The 20,046-nt window shown below is 47.3% G+C and overlaps 1 protein-coding gene across 2 annotated transcripts in view; it reads right to left on the bottom strand.

Moving 5' to 3' along the window:
• LOC146009245 (alpha-2-macroglobulin-like) overlaps nucleotides 1-20,046 on the bottom strand; it is a 144,116-nt gene that overhangs the window by 73,472 nt on the left and 50,598 nt on the right. For both annotated transcript variants that reach the window (XM_083149411.1, XM_083149412.1), the window contains exons 15-19: nucleotides 19,136-19,285; nucleotides 18,636-18,842; nucleotides 8,455-8,572; nucleotides 6,735-6,870; nucleotides 2,627-2,852 (exon numbers count right to left, since the gene is read on the bottom strand). In XM_083149411.1, the coding sequence (XP_083005537.1) occupies nucleotides 2,627-2,852; nucleotides 6,735-6,870; nucleotides 8,455-8,572; nucleotides 18,636-18,842; nucleotides 19,136-19,285 (837 nt within the window). The remainder of the gene's footprint in view (nucleotides 1-2,626; nucleotides 2,853-6,734; nucleotides 6,871-8,454; nucleotides 8,573-18,635; nucleotides 18,843-19,135; nucleotides 19,286-20,046) is intronic.

Here is a 20,046-nt window from a genome sequence, read left to right as displayed (position 1 = left end):
CCTTCTCTCTAGACTGGAAGATATTATATTGCATCCAGTGTCTTAATTGTAAATATTTATGGAAATCGGTGTTGAAAACCCCAAATGTTTCTTTAAGTTGTGTAAAGGACATTAATTGTTTGTTATAAAATAAGTCAGATAGCGTATTGATTCCTTTATTCTTCCAGCTATTTAGGTTTAAATTTGGTATACTTTTAGCTATGGAGTCAATGGGTAAGTGTCCAATCGGAGCTCCCAGTTTATTAATTTGACCCAGGAATTTATACCATGCTTTTAACACCACTTCTATTGATCTTAATAGGGCTTATATGGCTCCAAGAAGGTAGGGGGAAACCAAATTATATCTTTCAACGGGATGTTCCCTATCTCTCTGTGTTGCGCTCCTACCTCCATTACTTCGCTTGTATATCCTTTCCAATGGCTTATCTGGTCTAATAGAGCCGCTAATTGGTAGTCTTCTAGACTCGGGAGGGTGAAGCCCCCTTTATTTTTAGGTAGCATCAGGTATTTTTGGGGGATTCTGGCTTTTTTATTACACCATATAAACTTATTAAATATCATATTAAATCTATATAACCAGTACTTAGGGAGCCATCTTTGTATTGCTCTAAAAAGGTAAAGGATTTTGGGCAGTAAAAACATTTTAACTACTGCAATCCTACCAAGTAAAGATAATTCTGTCCTCATCCAGTCATTTATCTTTTGGTTTATGTGGTGTAATAAAGGTCCGTAATTGCAGTCTATTACTTCTTTATCATTTGTGACTAATTGGATCCCCAAGTATTTAAGAGATGTGGCTTTCCAGCTAAATTTGAACTCTGATTTCAGTGCCAACAGATCCGAGTTATTAACATTTATTGTTATCGCCTCCGTTTTACTTCTATTTAGTTTATAATAAGAAACTTTTGAGAATTTATCCAGGATTTTTAATACCTCTATAGCTGAGTTTTTTGGGTCTGTTAAAAGAAGTAGGACGTCATCAGCATATAATAAGATTTTATTCTGAGTCTTGTCAATAATTGGGCCCGTTACTCTTATGTTTTGTCTGATGTATTCCGCCAATGGCTCTATCGCCAGTACATACATTAATGGGGACAGGGGACATCCCTGTCTTGTTCCATTTGTAATATTGAACTTGTCTGAGACAAATCCGTTGCATGATACATGCGCCGAAGGCCCCTTATAGAGTGCCATAATAGCTCTCAGGCAGCTGTCTCTAATTCCAGACTTTTGAAGCACTTTTTCCATATAAGTCCAATGTAGCTGGTCAAAGGCTTTCTCCCCATCTAGCGATAGGGCCATTAGCGGAACTCCCCTTAATGTCGCATTTCTCAAAATATCTAATGCTTTGCGGACATTATGCGGTCCTTGTCTGTTTGGTATAAATCCTGTCTGTTCGGCTTTAATTAGTTCCGTCAGATTTGGTGTTAATCTATTTACTATCATTTTAGCATATATTTTTATATTGCTATTTAGGAGTGCAAAATCTTTACCTTCCTTGCCTATCTGAACTATTCGAGCTTCTAACATTTCTTCTGCGAATTTTCCTTTCTGACTTCCTTCTTGAAATACCTGAAGTAATATTGGAGCAATCTCCTTTTGGTATGAGATATAAAAGTTATTTATATAGCCATCTGGGCCAGGGGCTTTATATATTTTTAAGGTTTTTATTGCTTCAATTACTTCTTGTAGTCTCCATGGCTCGTAAAGCTTATCTAATCTTGCTTGGTTGATCTTTGGGAGGTTTATTTTACTTGAATTAATTGAAAAGAGCGCTAAAAAAATTGATTAATATGAATTAATGAAATATGAAGAAATGTGAGAATTGATTAAGAAAAAAATGATTATGAAAAATTAGACTAAGAGTGGTACCTGTAAAAAAGGAAAGTTAATTTTACTTAAAAAGGCGACTATTTCTTCTGATGTAGGTTGTGCCGTGTTACCGTCTTCCTTTAAATTGTATAAATGTTTCAAATAATCTGCAAAGATATTTGGGATTTCTGCTGGATTTTTTATCTTTGTCCCCTTTTCGTTGTATAAACTTTAAACCGCATTCCTATATTTTATGCCTTTGATCCTTTTAACCAATAATCGAGATGCTTTATTCCCCTCTATATAATATATTTGCTTAAATGCATCTGTCTCTCTATTGATTTGTTTAATAATTATTGTTTCTAGATCCTCTCTTAGTTTATTCAGTTCTTTTAAAGTTTGTTCATTAAGGGGATGTAACTTATGTTCCTTTTCTAATTTCTTAATTTTACCTTCTAAGTCTTCCATTTCCTTTTGACTTGTTTTTTTTTTAATATCGCAACGGTTTGGATTATTTTACCCCTTAGAACAGCTTTCAAAGCACACCAGAAGTTTATTGCATTAGTTTGTTGGGGGTCATTGAAGAGTAGAAACTCTTCAATTGCCTCTTTTATTAAATTCTTTAAGAACTCCAAAACTCTTAAATGTGGAAAATATTTTCTAATACATAATTGAAACATTTATCTCAAGTAGTTTATCTTATATAAAGTTCCTGGGTATACTGACCACACAATAAAGTTACAGTACTGTATACCAAATGCTTCAGAAAACATGTGTATGAATGCGAGATTATAGCCACAGTCACTTCCTTTACCTTTATACATTGCTTCAGGTAGTTAAAGACAGAGGCTTTGAGGGTGAATGTCTCTCCTCGCACCACAGAATATGGGAGGGTGAGATCTACAAAGAATGGCTGAAAAACCCGAAGGGATGTAGAAGGAGAGAGTCCAAACCCACTGGGGCCCATACATACGGCCCCTGCATTCCAGTCTGTGATGGTGTCTGGGGCCTTGTGTTGGAGTTCGGCACTGCCAGACTCTCTGTGTAAGACAAAGGAAATATGTTTATGAAAATAAAATACATGATCCTACAAAGCATTTCCCTTTCTCCTCTGTTTTGTAATGTGATGCTTCAATTTCATCAAGATTGACTTTGTGAGGTCAAGTTTGGATCCGCTTGACTGTCATGTCCAGCGCATACATTGCTGAATTCTGATTAGCTACATCAGCAACTTACTATGCACCCAAGATACAATTATGAGGCATCATCTAAGTCAGAGGAAGAACTACCATTGGTGCAGCAGGGGCAGTGCACTGGGGCCCCTGACAACTAAGAGGCCCACTGCTGCCTGAACCATCAATTAGGTATTGTGAACTTAGGTTGGGGTGGAAGAGGGGGGGGGCTAAATTATATTTGTGCACCCACAAGTTCTGCCACTGATCTGAGTGCCACTTAAGCTCTTCCTTGCTAAAAATACTCTGATGACCTTTATGGGAACCTCCGTTGACCACTCTTCCATGTGCTAAAATAGTTGCAATACATGATAGTGATAGAGTGGAGAGTGATCAACAGCCAGCCAATCAGCACCTTTTTGAAAACCATCCTGTAACATGGCAGCTAGGAGCTGATTGGCTGGTTGTTCGTCATTCTCCACTTTATCACTTTTTCAAGCTTGGTGCATCTGACCCATTGTCTTTTTCACTGTGAACAGTGACTATAGCAATGTTAGTTACCTGGCAAAAGGGAAATGGGTTCTAAATAGCCCCTTAAAAGTTGCAAGGAATAAAATCAAGGTTTAGGTTCTATCCTTGTGTCTAGTGCCTATATGGAGTCTATGACTGAAATAAGGCTGCTCTTGAAACACAGACTATATAGTAATGGACGTGTACTTCTCCTTGCTGAATGTATGATGGCTACATAAAGAGGACAACAATGTTATTACGCCGAATGTGGATCATTAGGGTTATGTAAGGTCAAGGTTGAATTGCACTTGTATTAGCATCTTAGTGGTGAGTGTGAAAGGCACAATCTAAGACCTCCTAGGAGGGGAAGTAGAAGGGGAGGAGTTAGTCACACTTATTTTAATTTGAAGTGCCCAAGCTCCCTGTAATCGCCCTTCTATTACCCACTGTAACTCCAGTGACACCTAGTGGATGAAGGAGAAATGACTTGTGCACCAGTGTAGGCCCCTCTATGGCTTTAATTTATCATTACACATAGACAATAGATTTAAAGGCAAGTACAATAAATCATTGTATAGGTGCCACCCATTGAGAGAGGGAGAAATAGGTGCAAGCAATCACAAAAGGACCACATACTAGGGTGACAGTTCTTTGTGGACTTGGCCGGGAACTACAAAGTCACAAAAAAGGTTCAAAGTCATCTGCACCCCGAGACTGGTGGTAGGTGCACACACAGGAGCACCACCCCCTAGATAGATAGATAGATAGATAGATAGAGAAGACTGAAGCAGAGAGACGGTGCTTCGGAACCTCACATTAATGCCTGTAGCATTAGAAAGGTAGCATGCAGCCATTTACATTGTACCCTACTGCCCCCTGTGGCACTTCAACCAGTGGCGTAACTATAGAGGGTGCAGGGGGTGCAGCTGCTACGGGGCCCGGCGGGTTGGGGGGGCCCGAGGACCCAGCAAGCCCCCTGCACCCTCTTGAATTTGTACTAACTACCCGGAGTGGACACGGTGGCGGCGGGTTGCACATTACATTGAAGGAGGAGGAGGGCCAGTTGATTCAGGCTCTCCCCTCCCCTTTCCTTCTCCCTCTCTAGTACTGTTGCCGGGGCTCCACGTCACAACCTAGTGACCAGCCCCGGCGTGTGAACTAAACCTGCTGCTAGCGCAGTAGCGCTGTCTGTATTGCTGCTACGGTGTTTTGACACGCGCTGACACGCGCATGAAGAAAGCTGCTGGAGTACGGGCACGGCAGCAAGGAGGCCCGGCACCTGTGCACCTAATGGGAGACCCATCCCCGGAGATCCGGTAGAAGGGGAGGCCTGGCCCTGCATACCAGGTGGGAGGGGAGGCCCTGGAGACTCAGCGCTGCTGGAGCCTGGAGGTAACTGAACTTTACTAAACTCCCCCCCCCCTCTCTCCCTTTCTCTCCCTCCCTCCCTCTCTCCCTCCCTCCCTCCCTCTCTCCCTCCCTCCCTCCCTCTCTCCCTCCCTCCCTCTCTCCCTCTTTCTCCCTCTCTCTCCCTCTCTCTCTCTCCCTCTCTCTCCCTCCCTCCCTCTCTCCCCCTCTCCCCCCTCTCTCTCCCCCTCCCTCTCTCCCCCTCCCTCCCTCTCTTACTCCCCCTCCCTCCCTCTCTCTCCCCCTCCCTCTCTCTCCCCCTCTCTCCCTCCCTCTCTCTCCCTCCCTCTTTCCCCTTATCTCCTCTCTCTCTCTCTATTACTCTCTTTCCGTCTCTCTCTCTCTCCCTTTTTCCGTCTCTCTCTCTCTTTCCCTCTCTCCATCTCCCTCTCTCTCTTTCCCTCTCACCATCTCCCTCTCTCTCTCTTTTCCTCTCTACGTCTCCCCCTCTCTCTCTTTCCCTCTATTCGTCTCAATCTCTCTCTTTCCCTCTCTCCGTCTCCCTCTCTCCGTCTCCCTCTCTCTCTTTCCCTCTCTCTCTTTCCCTCTCTCTCTTTTCCTCTTTCCATCTCCCTCTCTCTTTCCCTCTCCATCTCCCTCTCTCTCTCTCTCTTTCCTTCTCTCCATCTCCCTCTCTCTTTTCCTCTCTCCATCTCCCTCTCTCTCTCTTTCCCTCTCTCCATCTCCCTCTCTCCATCTCCCTCTCTCTTTCCCTCTCTCCGTCTCATCTTCTTTCCATCTCCCCTTCTCTCCGTGTCCCCTTCTCTCTCTCTCTTTCAGTCTCCCCTTCTCTCTCTCTCTCTCTGTCTCCCCTTCTCTCTCTCTTTTCGTCTCCCCTTCTCTCACACTCCCCTGTGTCTTTACCCTCCCCCCTCTCTTTTTTCTTTTTCTCGGTCCCATGCACTCTTTTTTCTCTTGCCCCCTCTTTCTCACTCCCCATCCTTCTCCTTCTCTCTGCCCCTAGTCTCTATTTCCTTATGTCTCTTCTCCCCACCTTTCCCTCTCTCTACCCCCCCCCCCCTCAACCTGGCACTACCCCTTTTCTCTTCCTGACACCTTCTCTCCCTGGGCAGAATGTAATGCTGCTCGAATTCGGCAGCCGAGCAGGATACCGGCAATTACTTACAAGGTAAAAACCATGACTTGTGATTGCCTCTATAAAAAGAGTTTGGCCGGCATACCGCACAGTCGCTGAACTTGGGAGACAATACATTCTGCCCCTTACATCCTCTCACTCTCTTGCTCCCCTCTCTCCTTGCCATTCTCTCACACCTCCCTTGCTCTTATTTTGCTCCTCACTACAATGCCCCCAACCCTAAAGGGGTGTACACATGGGGTGATTCTTCCAAGCGATTTTGACTACATTGTCTAAATCGCTTGGAAGGTTTTCCTGAATCGCCCCATGTGTACACAGCGGGTGATAGTGATGCGTGGCCCAGCAGCATCGCTATTGCCCTGCCAAATAGACAGTGCAGGCAAGGATATTTTTGCTATACTGTGTATTTGGCCGCAGTGGCTGGCAGGATGTAGTTAGCCGTCTCTCTGATGGCTTAACTACATCTTGGTGCACACGGGGCTCAGCCGAAATCGCAGAAACTGAGTCCTGTGTGCTCACGGCACTATAATGACATTTATAGTAGGGGGGCCCTGATCAACATTTTGCTATGGGGCCCACAGAGTGCTAGTTACGCCTCTGACTTCAACTGCCAGCTCCACTGTTGTTCCGGCTGGTAAGTAAAGAAGGGAGATCACTAAGAGAAGACAATGCCTTTGGGCACCAATGATGTAGTTCCACCACTTTGGAAGGTTTGTACTTTTTACTCATTAACTCACCCAAGAGGTAGAAGTTCCCAGATCCACGTCTCAGGAAAATATGTTCGAACTTTTTGTTCTTCCTTTTCGTTATCCTTTAATGTCTCTGAAATGGGTCCATGTCTTGATATCTCTGGTGCACTATCTAATACCCTATCTAATAAGAAAAATAAATACATTTTTAGTACTGTCGTGGTTGGCAGCCATTTCCGAATGAATTATTCCATACTGTGTTCTGTTCTGGAGGCCATATCTCCAGAAGGATATAATTACAACACTGTACAAAGAAGGTCAAATAACATAGTACATGGCCTACAGCACAAAACAAGGAAAGATCAAAACAGCACAATGTCTGTAGTTTGGAGAGATAAGAAAAAGAGGGGACATAACAGAAAATTTTAATTATACCAGGGGTTTTAACAAGATACATGAGGGAAACATTATTCAAAGGGCAAGACATATTAGAACACAGGGGCATGTGCTGAAACTGTAACGAGGTGGGTTCAAAGAAACCTTGAGGGAAAATGACTTTACAGAAGGGTTGTGGATAAGTGCAATAGCCTCCTATCAGAGGTCTTAGAAGCTAAGGGACCCGTTTAACATTGGATCATATATAAAATGCGATCTGGGTGGGGTCCACCACCCAGGATCGCATTGCAATATGCAATCCTATTGGCAGAATGTACGTCTCTGTAGAAAAAGGGACCGGTAGACTGCCCCTGTGAACTGATAAGCTGGGTGCCAGGGGGTCTACGTATCTGTGCCCAGCACTGGCCCCTGGCTGGCCCGCACTGCCCATAGGCTACCGGCATCTCAGAATGGCAGTAGCTCCGGGACTGATGCTATGATGATGCCCAATATTGGTACATCGGGCAGCATCACATCCCCTATAGAATCCTATGGATGAATGCGGCTGCGGATGGGACAGGAGGGATTGCAGCAGGTATCGGAGATTCTTGCTGCGGTGCTGCCACCTTACATGCTGGAGTTACTTAATATTTGTGGCTTAACCCCCAAAACGTATGATTTCGGGGAATTAGCTACAAATATCAATGGTAAATGTGCCCCTAAGACATTAAAACAATTTTAACATGCTTGGGATAGATATATGGATATCCTTACATAGAAATAAGGACCAAATACAGGGCCGGCGCCACCACTAGGCAAATCTAGGCATTTGCCTAGGGCGCCGGCCACTGGAGGGCGGCATTTCACCCCCCACCCCCGTGCCGCGGGGGTACCTGTCCTGCGGCTGTTTATATAAACTTGCGGCGGCAGCGGGGGGTCCCTGCAGTCAAGAAATAACAAGCGATATCTGCCTGGCTACGCGGAAGCGCTTCTGTTGTGGAAACACTGGCCGCACGCTGATTGGCTGAGATTCAGCCAATCAGCGTGCGCCGTGCGGCCAGTGTTTTCACAACAGAAGCACTTCCGCGTAGCCAGGCGGATATCGCTCGTTATTTCTTGACTGCAGGGACCCCCCGCTGCCGCCGCCGCCGAAAGCTTTATATACACAGCTGCAGGACAGGTACACCCCCCCCGGCACCGGGGCGCCCCCACCCCGACTCGCCTGGGGTGCTGCGGTGCCTTGCACCGGCCCTGACCAAATAGATTTGAGGTTATTAAAAGGTTAAACAGGGGCAGATTGTATATTCTCCAAGTAGTTCTTATCTTCTGTCAAATTCTATGTATGTGTCTATGAATACTGTATGTTTCTAAGGGAATTATATAATAAACTTACCCATTCTGTTAGGTCCTGCAGCTCCTGGAATACCAGGAAAACTGTACATGATGACATCCTCATAGCACTCTCTAGGCTTCTTTATGTTATCACTTGTTACTATTTTTAATCTCATGCCCTGTAATGTATAAGAAATATCACAGAGAAAACTTTGTAAATAACATTCAATGAAATTATAAGGAACATTTCACAATAGCTGGTTGCCATAACTGAACGTTGCTTTTATCTATAGTGTACTGGGGTCAAGAAACACAAAAGCTGTTTGTGCTGCTTAAACCAGTATTTGTGTCAACTAATACCCCTTTCAGATCGCACCTAATTACCGGGTTCATGCCGGTTTGTTGCCGGTTTGACCTGAAAGAGGTTACTGGGTCCGGCAACTGGCAGCAACACAGCATTACGAACCAGTAAAAAAGAAGGGTTCTTACTAGAGATGAGCGGGTCCGGATCTCCGGGATCCGACAGATCCGAACATCGCGATCCGAGTCTGGATCCGAGCCGGCTCGGGAGTTCCCGCCTAAATTCCGGACCGAAGACGAAGCAAAACGTCATCATTGCGCTGTCGGATTCTCGCGAGATCTGGATTCTATATAAGACGCACGCGTGCCCCGCCATCTTTACTCCAGCATAGGAGAGGGAAGAGGGTGGTTATGCTCTGTGCTGTGTGCTGTGCTATAATAATAATATATTATTTTGCTGCTGCTCACTCTATTAGGGTCTGCAGGGGCTGCTGTACACAAGTCCAGTGTACAGGGGCTGCAGTGGCCAGTGTACAAGGGGCTGTACAGGGGCTGTGTTCAGTGTGACAGGGCTTGTGTCCAGTGTGACAGGGCTTGTGTCCAGTGTGACAGGGCTTGTGTCCAGTGTGACAGGGCCTGTGTACAGTGTGACAGGGTTTGTGTCCAGTGTATAGGGGTTGTGTCCAGTGTACAGGGGCTGTGTCCAGTGTACAGGGGTTGTGTCCAGTGTACAGGGGTTGTGTCCAGTGTACAGGAGCTGTGTCCAGTGTCCAGGGGCAGTGTCCAGTGTACAGGGGCTGTGTACAGGGGTTGTGTCCAGTATGACAGGGCCTGTGTCCAGTGTACAGGGGCTGTGTACAGGGGTTGTGTCCAGTGTACAGGGGCTGTGTACAGGGGTTGTGTCCAGTGTACAGGGGTTGAGTCCAGTGTACAGGAGCTGTGTCCAGTGTCCAGGGGCTGTGTCCAGGGGCAGTGTCCAGTGTGACGGCTGTGTCCAGTGTACAGGAGCTGTGTCCAGGGGGCGGTTTCCAGAGGCTGTGTCCATTGTCCAGGGGCTGTGTCCAGGGTAACGGGCTGTGTCTATTGTCCAGGGGCTGTTTCCAGGATGACGGGCTGTGCCCAGTGTCCAGGGGAAAGGTCCAGGGGCAGTGTCCAGTGTGAAGGCTGTGTCCATTGTCCAGAGGCTGCATCCAGGGGCTGTGTCCAGGGTGACGGGCTGTGTCCATTGTCCAGGTGCTGTGTCCAGGGTAACGGGCTGTGTCCAGTGTCCAGGGGTAGTGTCCAGGGGCAGTGTCCAGTGTCCAAGGGGCTGTGTCCAGTGTGACAGGCTGTGTCCAGTGTAAAGTAAGAAAAATAAATAAAAGTAATAAATAAAATACAAACACATTTTTGGAGGATGATGGAGGAGGAAATAGTGGGAGATCAGCAACCTGATAGAAGTGCTGAAGCTGCTACCACCAGTCATGACAAGGCCGATACCTCTTTGTATTTTTTGCTCTTTGGAGCATTTCTCTTTTTTTGGGATAGTTTATTAAAAAGCCACCCTGTCTGCCCCTGCAGTGCCGCTCTGCTTCCAAGATGTGCCAGGTTGGAAGTGTAAGGTCCACATGTATGTGATGCCCACTGCTGTCGCTTAGCTTAGTCATCCAACTACCTCGGTATACCATTTTGGCCCAACTACAGTAAATGAAAACAATTTTGTAAGCTGTGAAGTGATCAAAATTTACTAGACATGAGTGGAAACTAATGTTATTGAGGTTTATAATACATTAGGGGCAAAAACAGGCCCAAATTCTGTTATTTTAGCCCCTTTTTAGCATTTTTTCATAAAAATCCAGATCCAAAACCAAAACCCACAAGGGTGGTTTTGCCAAAACCAATCCAGATCCAAAACACGAAGGGAGATCCAGATCCAAAACCAAAACCCGAAAAAGTGGCCGCCGCACATCTCTAGTTCTTACCGGTTCTTTGCCGTGTTACTGTGCAGTGTGAACGGGTTTCCCTTTCACACTAAGGGCGAGATGTACTAAGCCTTGAAAAGTGATAAAATGGAGAGTGATAAACCACCAACCAATCAGCTCCTAATTGACATTTTTCAAACACAGCCTGTGACATACCAGGTAGGAGCTGATTTGCTGATGGTTTATCACTCTCTATTTTATCATTTTTCAAGCTTAATACATCTATCCCTAATGGAGGAGGCAGTGCTTGGCGCAGTGCCAGCTGGAAGCGCTGCCTCCTCCCCCACCCCTGATGACGCTCCGCTGCTCTGGCCCGCCCCAGCATGACGTCAGCGAACTGTCAATCTTGCCGGTCCTCTGAAGTGATATGAACAGAGTAAAATGTAGGGTCGTACTGGGACTGAACCGTTTCAAAGTCTCGGTGCGACCCTGCATTTTGCAATGTGAAAATAGGATTTCTGTACTTACCGTAAATCCCTTTCTCCGAGTCCACAGGTGTCACTGGAGCGTAGACAGTGGGGATAGAAGGGCGACCTCAGGGAGCTAGGGCACTCTATTGTAAATTCAGTGTGGCCAACTCCTCCCCTTCTCCCCCCCCCCCCGGCAGTCTCAATGATCGTGCCCAGAGGGAGCTGGAAGATAGAAACACACTTCCGAAGAGGAGGTAAAACTTTTAACCAACATTCATGCAGACATGGAAACTGAGTCAAGCAGTGATGAAATAACACAAACACTGAACATAGTTAACCACACAAAAACTAGTTAGCAGGAAGAAACCCCAAACCAGGACTAGAAGGTCCTTCCTAGGTAAGTCGGCAACAGCGCCGAGGAGGGCGTCCAGTGACACCTGTGGACTCGGAGAAAGGGATTTACGGTAAGTACAGAAATCCTATTTTCTCCTTCCTCCACTAGGTGTCACTGGAGCGTAGACAGTGGGGACGTCCCAGAGCTCCCAACAAGGGTGGGAAGGCGCTGAGAACCCCCAAGAACTGCTCGGCCAAACTTAGAGGCCGATGAAGCAAATGTATCGAATCTATAGAACCTAACAAAGGTTCGCCTGCCCGACCACGTAGCAGCTCGGCAAAGCTGATTAATGGAAACCCCTCGAGCAGCCGCCCAAGAGGGTCCTACTGAACGTGTAGAATGCGCCGAAATGGAAGCCGGAGGAGTCTGAGCCGCTTTCACGTATGCTTGTCATAGTCAGCCGTATCCATCTGGCCAAAGTCTGTTTAGATGCAGGCCATCCCCGACGGATTGGATCATACAGTAGGTGACAAAGAGACAGTCCGATCTTCTAACTGAGGCTGTTCTGGCAACGTAAACTTTTAAGGCCCTCACCACGTCCAAAGATTCTGCTTGAGGATCTTCGGTAAACGCAGGAACTACGATAGGCTGGTTAAGGTGGAAGGAGGAAACCACCTTTGGAAGGAAGGATAAGGATGTACGAAGCTCGGCTCTATCTGAGTGAAACACCAAAAAAGGCGAGCGACATGAAAGGGCTCCCAGCTCTGAAACCCTTCTGGCTGAGGCCAAAGCTAGTAAGAGAACCGTCTTCCAAGTGAGGTATTTGAGATCTACCTCTTCCAAAGGTTCAAAAACTGAGGAGCAAAGATAATCAAGGACCAAGTCTAAGTCCCATGGGGCCGTAGGAGGGCGAACCGGAGGCTGCAATCGTAAAACCCCCTGAAAGAAGGTTTGTACCTCAGGTAGCAGTGCTAACCGTCTTTGGGTAAAAAAACAGATAAAGCGGACACCTGAACCTTCAGGGATCCCAAACGCAAACTTGCAGAAAGCCCAGCCTGAAGGAATAAAAGAAGTCTGGCCTTTTTGAATGCCGTTGTGGAGACCCCGCGGCCTTCGCACCATGCCACATACGACCTCCAAATACGGTGGTAATGTCTTGATGTTACCTCTTTCCTTGCACTCATCATGGCCGGGATTACTGTTCTTGGGATCCCTGCTTGTCTTAAGATGGACTTTTCAGCAGCCACGCCGCCAAATGTAGCCGCTTTAAGTCTGGGAAGACGAAAGGACCTTGACTGAGAAGATCTTCTTGTAATGGCAGAGGCCACGGCACTTCGACCAGCAGAGTTGTGAGGCTGGTGTACCAAGCTCGCCGAGGCCAGTCCGGAGCAATTAGGAGGGCCAACACCCTCTCCCTCCTTATGCGCTGTAGAATCTTGGGTATCAGCGGAAACAGAGGGAACAGGTATACAAAGCTGAATGGCCAAGGAGCCGTCAGGGCATCCACTCCCGCCGCTGCTGGGTCTCGAGTTCTTGCGAAGTACAACGGAAGTTGATGGTTGAGACGTGAAGCCATCAGGTCTACTTGAGGACACCCCCATTTTCGAACCAGTCGTTGAAAAACCTGAGGATGAAGGCACCACTCTCCCTGGTGGACATCCTGCCGACTTAGGTAGTCGGCCTCCCAATTTTCCACTCCTGGAATGAAGATCGCTGAGATGGCCATCGCATGATCCTGAGCCCACACCAGGATTCGGGTCACCTCTTTCATGGCCGTCCGACTTCTTGTGCCGCCCTGCTTGTTTATATAGGCGACCGCCATGGCGTTGTCGGACTGAACCCGGACTAGTCGACCCTGAAGCAGGGGTTGTGCTTGGATGAGAGGGTAATATATTGCTCTGAGTTCCAGGATATTGATGTGTAGGCGGGATTCCTGACAAGTCCAACGGCCCTGGAACTGATGGTCCAATGTCAGTGCTCCCCATCCTCGGAGTCTTGCATCCGTTGTGATGACCGTCCAATTCCAAAGAGCGAAACATTTCCCCTCCCTGAGATTGGCTGAGTGAAGCCACCATGAAAGGGAGAGCCTCGCTCTCAGGGACAGGGTCACCAGAAGTTGTAGGTGTAGGTTGTAGACCATTGTCTCAAAAGATTTAGTTCAAATGGTCTTGACCTGAAGCGAGCATACTGGACTGCTTCGAAAGAAGCGGTCATCTTCCCCAGCAGACACGTGCAGAGGAGTACTGAGAACTTCCTGTGCTGCAGTACTAGATGCACCGACTCCTGCAGTGATCTGATCTTGTCTTCCGGTAAGAAAACCCTCAGTTGTATCGTGTCCAGGATCAATCCCAAAAACTGCATCCTCTGCGATGGCTGCAGCCAGGACTTTTCGTAGTTGAGGATCCAGCCGTGTTCTACCAGTATCCTCTTGGTCAGATTGATGTTTGTCAATAGTTCCTCCTGAGAAGAGCCCTTCAGAAGGAGGTTGTCCAGATATGGTATTATCATTACACCTTTTGAGCGAAGAATCTCCATCATTACGGCCATCACCTTGGTGAACACCCGAGGTGCCGAGGAGAGGCCAAAGGGCAGGGCTTGAAATTGCCAATGGTGTTCCAGAACTGCAAATCGCAGAAAAACCTGGTGGGATGGGCAAATTGGAATGTGCAGGTAGGCGTCCCTGATATCCAGGGATACCAGGAACTCCCCCTGACTCAAACCTGCAATTACAGATTGAATGGATTCCATCTTGAATTTCAAAGGCTGTAGGTACGGATTCAGTTGTTTCAGGTTCAGGATGGGACGAGCCGATCCGTCCGGTTTCGGCACCAGAAACAGGGTAGAATAAAACCCTTGGTTCCTTTCCTCCATCGGGACTGGGAGAATCACTTCCATCCTTTGAAGCTTGGCAATTGCTTCCCAATTTTATCTGGTAACCCTCTGACACCAGATCCCGTACTCAAGCATCCTGACAAGACTGAAGCCACGCATGCTTGAAGTGCCTCAAACGCGCTCCCACCTTGAGGGTCTCCTTCAGGGAGGGGAGACCGTCATGCCTGTTTAGGGGTGGACTTTGCCTCCTGCTGTACTGTGGCCATACCTCTTCGTCTGCCCCGAGTTCCCCTCTGGGCGACGGAAGCTCCTCTCGTTCTACCGCGAAATCTGTTTTGGGGACGAAAGGACCTAAAAGTGTGACTCTGAAAGGCCTTACGAGGGACAGGTGCTGAAGGGAGGAAAGAAGACTTACCACCCGTTGCCAGAGAGATCCATTTGTCTAGTTCTGCTCCAAACAAGACTTCTCCCTTGAAGGGCAATGCTTCAACCGCCCGCTTGGACTCCGCATCTGCCTGCCACTGCCTAAGCCATAAAGCCCTGCGCGCAGAAATGGATAAAGCTGAAATACGTGCGGACATTTTACAAATGTCAGCCGAAGCCTCCATCAGGTAGTCAGAGGCCTCCCGTATGTGTTCAGCTAACCTATTAAGCTCGGCTGGGTCTGGGTTGTCTTTTAAACCTTCAGAAATCTTGGAGGCCCAGACCCCCATTGCTTTGTTTACCCAGCATCCTACCTGCGCTGGTCTCTGTAAAACTCCTGCCGCAGAGAAAATAAACTTTAAAGTAAGCTCCAACTTACGGCCAGAAGCATCCTTGAGAGATGTGGCCCCAGGCACCGGCAATACCGTCTTCTTAGATAGACGAGTCACCGATGGGTCCACCACCGGAGGCGTTTCCACTTTCTTCCTACTATCTGCAGGGAGTGGATAAGAAACATAAAATTTCCTAGGAATCTGAAATTTTTTATCTGGATGATTCCAGGCCTGTGTAACAAAATCATCTAATTCCTCAGACTGAGGGAAGCTAGACGACTGTTTGGGCCTCTTCCCAAACAGAGAAGGCCTTGCTGGAGTCTCAGATGTATCAACATAATCCGTGGCTAACTTCACCATGGCAATCAAATCCTCTAAGCCATGTACCACCGGATCAGGGTCCGGTAGGACCACCATCTGCGGATCCTGAGTCTCTGGTGCAGCAGCGCTAGGAATATAATATTCTCCTTCCTCTAACTCAGGCATGTCGTCTGAATCAGAGCCAGAGTCATGGGCAAACTGCCTCCTTCCTTGTGAGAGAATAGGGGGCAGTAAAGATGCCTGACCCTGCTCCGCAGAAGCCGCCGGAACAAGGGCTTTTGTTAACCCCTGTACAGCTGTGGCTAAAGAGATTTGCTGGTCTCTTGCCTGCTCTCTGTCTTTCTGTGAGGCAGAAAGTTCAGAAGCCAAGCGTGTCATTACCTCAGTAAGCTGAGAAGCCCATACCGGTGCTTCCTGATCTGTGGATGAGGAGGGGTTAACAGCACATTTCTCACAGAAAACAACTCTATCAGCAGAAGGAGTAAACTTCCCCTTACAGCCTTTACATTTGGTGTTCCCTCCTGCCATACTGAACAGAGATATAACACCAGACACTCACACACTTCCAACAGTAAGAATAAGGTTAGAAGTGAAACTGACAGGGGAGACAGCAGAGAAAGGGTTAAGAGCTGGCCCGGCCAAACTTGCCTTACAACAAAGGCACTGTAGCCTAACAAACTTTAGCACAGCCCAAATCTGGCTCACCCTACTCTAACCCCCGCTGTGTACCTCACAGACTGGGTAGAGTATATGCAGGACGGTCACCGGAGTCAGGATTACTGCACAGCCTGCACGCTCTGCCTGAGGCGCCAAAGTCTAAAAATGGCGCTGCAGGGGGCTGAACGGAGGTTCTGAACCTTGCCTGGTTATCCCCCTTACTGAGGAGGGGTCTGCGCTAAGCCCCGCCTCCCGTCCACTCTCCGGTGCCAGGGCTTCTATGTACAGAAAAACCCCTCTGCTATCCGCCATTATTGTGCTGACCTCCTCCACTAACTGGAGAGAGGTCAGAATACTCACAGCCGTTCTGCTGGCCGGTCGGCGGAGCGGCTGTGGAAGCGTCGCGCTGCCGCCATTTCTTACTATGAGGCGCGCGCGTCTTCACAGAGACTGTGGTCCCTTCAGCCGGGGACCCGGGAGCAGTGCTTTGTAGCGGCGGCCGGGTCCCCCCCGGCAGCGCCCACGTAGCAGGCTGGCAGTGACAGCATACTACCAGCCTGTCCTCTTGCTTTAAAACATAATAAATACCTAACTAATGACAATTGCCCAGGAGCATCAGAAAACCTGCCCAGCTCCCTTGGGCACGATCTAAGACTGGTGGGGGGAGGGAGAGAAGGGGAGGAGTTGGCCACACTGAATTTACAATAGAGTGCCCTAGCTCCCTGAGGTCGCCCTTCTATCCCCACTGTCTACGCTCCAGTGACACCTAGTGGAGGAAGGAGAAAGTGGTATGAATTACCCCAGTCCTCAGTATCCCATATACTGTACTGTAGTATCAGTGGTCACTTATATAATGAGCCATATCGTATAAGCCGTTCTTGTGGCAGCAACTAAGTGCAAATGGTCAAGAGGCTCATCTGTTGGTCAGACCACGGGGGTTATTCAGACCTGAGCGTATGGTTCCGATTCACAGGCTGGGTGATTATAGAATGACTGCACATGCATACAGCTCACAGTACACATGTGTGAGGTCATCCTGTGATAAATATCCAGCATTTTTTTTTTTATCGCTGGCAGTACGCAAAGTTGAATGACAGGTAGCCGGGGTTTGGGGGTGGTAACCGGCCAATTACTGGGAGTGTCAGGGAAAACGCTGGCATGCCCAAACATTTTCAGGGAGGGTGTGTGACAACCTGTTTCTTTTGCACTGGCCGAGTAGATCCTGGGTTCCGCACAGTCTGCACACAGAGGAGCAATCGTATGATGGTGAGTGTGAATGGATTTGCAGCTAATCGCAGGGCTGCAATATGTTTGTAGCTTCCACAGGGCAGGATGTCACTCTGTAGTGTCAGGGCAGCAATTACCTGATCGCAGGGCTCTGCAAATTAGCAGCCGTGCGATCAGGTCTGAATAACCCCCAAATACTATAATGGGGAAGAAATATTAACTAAAGTTACTTTGACCATAGAATCACTGTTAGTGTCCTAATAATCCGTTCATGTGGCAGCAACTAAGGGCCTGGTTCAAAGTTGATCGCAACGGCAAAAACTTTCTCAACTGAGCAAAACCATGTGCACTGCAGGTGTGTCAAATATGGGCCTGATTCAGTAAGGCTTGCTAAGCAGCGGTCGCCCGCTGCTAAGTGAGCCCCTTAACGCTGGCTGCCGCACGACCGAACTCTCCTCCCCCACAACCCCCGAAACCTCTGGGTACCAAGCTAGGGGATGTGTACAAGAATACATCCCCTTGCATGCAGCCGATGGGGAGAGAAATCATTTGACGGTATGAATTAACCAAGCCACAGAGCAGCGCATTTTTGCAAGCTTTTAGAAACTCTTCTAGAGAAGCCATATAATTCTAATATATAATGTTCTGTTTCATCCCTACCTTAGGTGACACCCAGGGTGAGGGAATGTTCCCATTTGCAGCAAGCAGCATAGTATTTTTTTTAATTCTTTTTGAAGGGGGTGTGGTCATGTTTCCCAGATTTGGTCACGCCCCCTCCCCAGTACCCAGCCCCGAATCAGCTCTTGGTGGCCGTGAGAATAAGATTAACTATACAGTCATCTTCCGATGGCTTTTGTCAACATGCCTGGTCAAAATCTTCTTGCTATCAGGAGGAATATTACTGGGGACTATGATTAGTCCCAAATTAAGACTAATAAATCACTTGAGGACACTGGAAAATGTGCATGTCATGTGTCCAAAAGAATCATTTACTACTTAAATCAAGATTTATTAAATGTTCAGGTGTATCTAACAAATACAGTTGATGCTTATGTGCAGGGCAGCTGAGGGGGGGGGGGAGCGGGATTACCCGGGTTCGGACTTGCTGAAGGGGCCCCGGCGGAGGCCCTGGTCCGACCCCCCTTCCCCCTCCTTCCCTCCCAGGCAGCAGCTGTAGGAGTGTGCTGCTGCTGCCTCTGCTTCTGTTGAGGAAGGGGGGACAATAACACTCCCCCCTCAACTTTAGAGTGTTTTATTCACACACCCTCCAACCATTTTGGGGTGTGGCCTAATTGTGGGAGGTTGCCACACCTTCCGTAATTAGGCCATGCCCCAACATTTTACCGAGCCCAACATACCTCTCAGCTGCCTTGCTTATATCTGTCTGGGAGGTGAATTACAACTTCAACTTTTGTTTGACATTAAAGATTTCATTGAGAATGTACCTGGAATAAGCTGTAGACATCATTATTATCCTTATTATGAAAAAAGGGGTCTATGATGCGTCGAGCTGGTCTTATTGGGGAACCACCAGGAAATCCAGGTCGTGGAAGTAGAGGTGGAAATATAGGAGGGAGAAAACATCCATTTCCCGGTTCCCGGATACGATAATCATACCCTCTACTATGCCCGAGGGGGAAAAGATCATACACCTTTCACAAACAGGAGGCAAGCAACAAAATCAGTTGGTTATCAGATATAAATTTTCCAAAAATTAATGAAAAGCGACTAAAGAATATTAAACATCAAAAGATAAAATACAGTTTTATATTATATAATAAAATTAGACTAACAATATTGAAAAGATATATGGAACTAACGCTGCTTTATGTATAGCATTAGAATCTAAACCTAAGATACACTGAGCGGAACCCATGATTATGAAAATGTAAAAATGTATTCCAATTTATTGATTGCACAATTTCTGCCTTATTACATCACTCACTTTATCCGCAGTCAGCTCTTTCCCGGGTTTCATTAGCACCACGCTCTGATCCACTACCCTCAGCCCACAGAGAGATCCTGGGGCTGCCTGGACATGGACGGAAACATCTGATCCTGGGAGAACCTCATTTGGAGAGAACCCAACTGATACCTGCAGAAGAGCAATGGTGGAGTACAATTATACCCCTTTTACAGGGGACACAATGAGCAATATTGTTTGTAATACTGCAATGTGTGTACCCGGCTTTAGAGGTGTAAGCTGTGGATGAGCCTGAGCCAACACACTGTACAGCGGGGGTTATTCTGGTTAATTTGCAAGGTTGTGAATTCGCAGTCTTGCAAGTCCACCAACCCTGTCCGGCTAATGCCGGCCCCCTCCCTCCCTCGCAGCGAGTGTTCGGACGCATTGGCTGTGAATGGATGTTTAATCTAAACATCCATTAGTTGGCTGCTGGGGAATACCCACATCATTCGATGGTCGGCGACCATCGAATGATGTGGAAGGCACACGCACATCTCAGGTAACCTTAGATGTGCGTGGGCATTCTGAAGGAAGTGGGCGGGCAGCTGACATCCGTTGATGTCAGCTTCCCGCCCCCGGTGCCCACGTCACTTGGCAATACCCATGGGAACACCCAGCGTTTTAATGTTGCACATCGCTAATTACTAAAAATGCTAAATTTCCCATCATAGTGACACAAATGGTATGAGGGTTTGGGAATTGTTACATTTTGTAAGCAATCTAGACACAAAAATACAGTACTAGGGAAATATAACATGAACATGATATCCGCAGTCTATATTTCTACTACAGGTTGAGCCTTCCATATCTGAAATACAGAATATTGGAAAAATACAGAATTTTTTTTTGGGTGACTAAGATTGTGACAACTTTTTTTTACTGATAGTTCA

This window comes from Crinia signifera, chromosome 6, assembly GCF_055691185.1.
Source record: "Crinia signifera chromosome 6, ASM5569118v1, whole genome shotgun sequence".
NCBI classification, from domain to species: Eukaryota; Metazoa; Chordata; class Amphibia; order Anura; family Myobatrachidae; genus Crinia; species Crinia signifera.
Note: the sequence above shows the minus strand (reverse complement) of the source record. Positions and strands in the feature narration are given on the sequence as shown.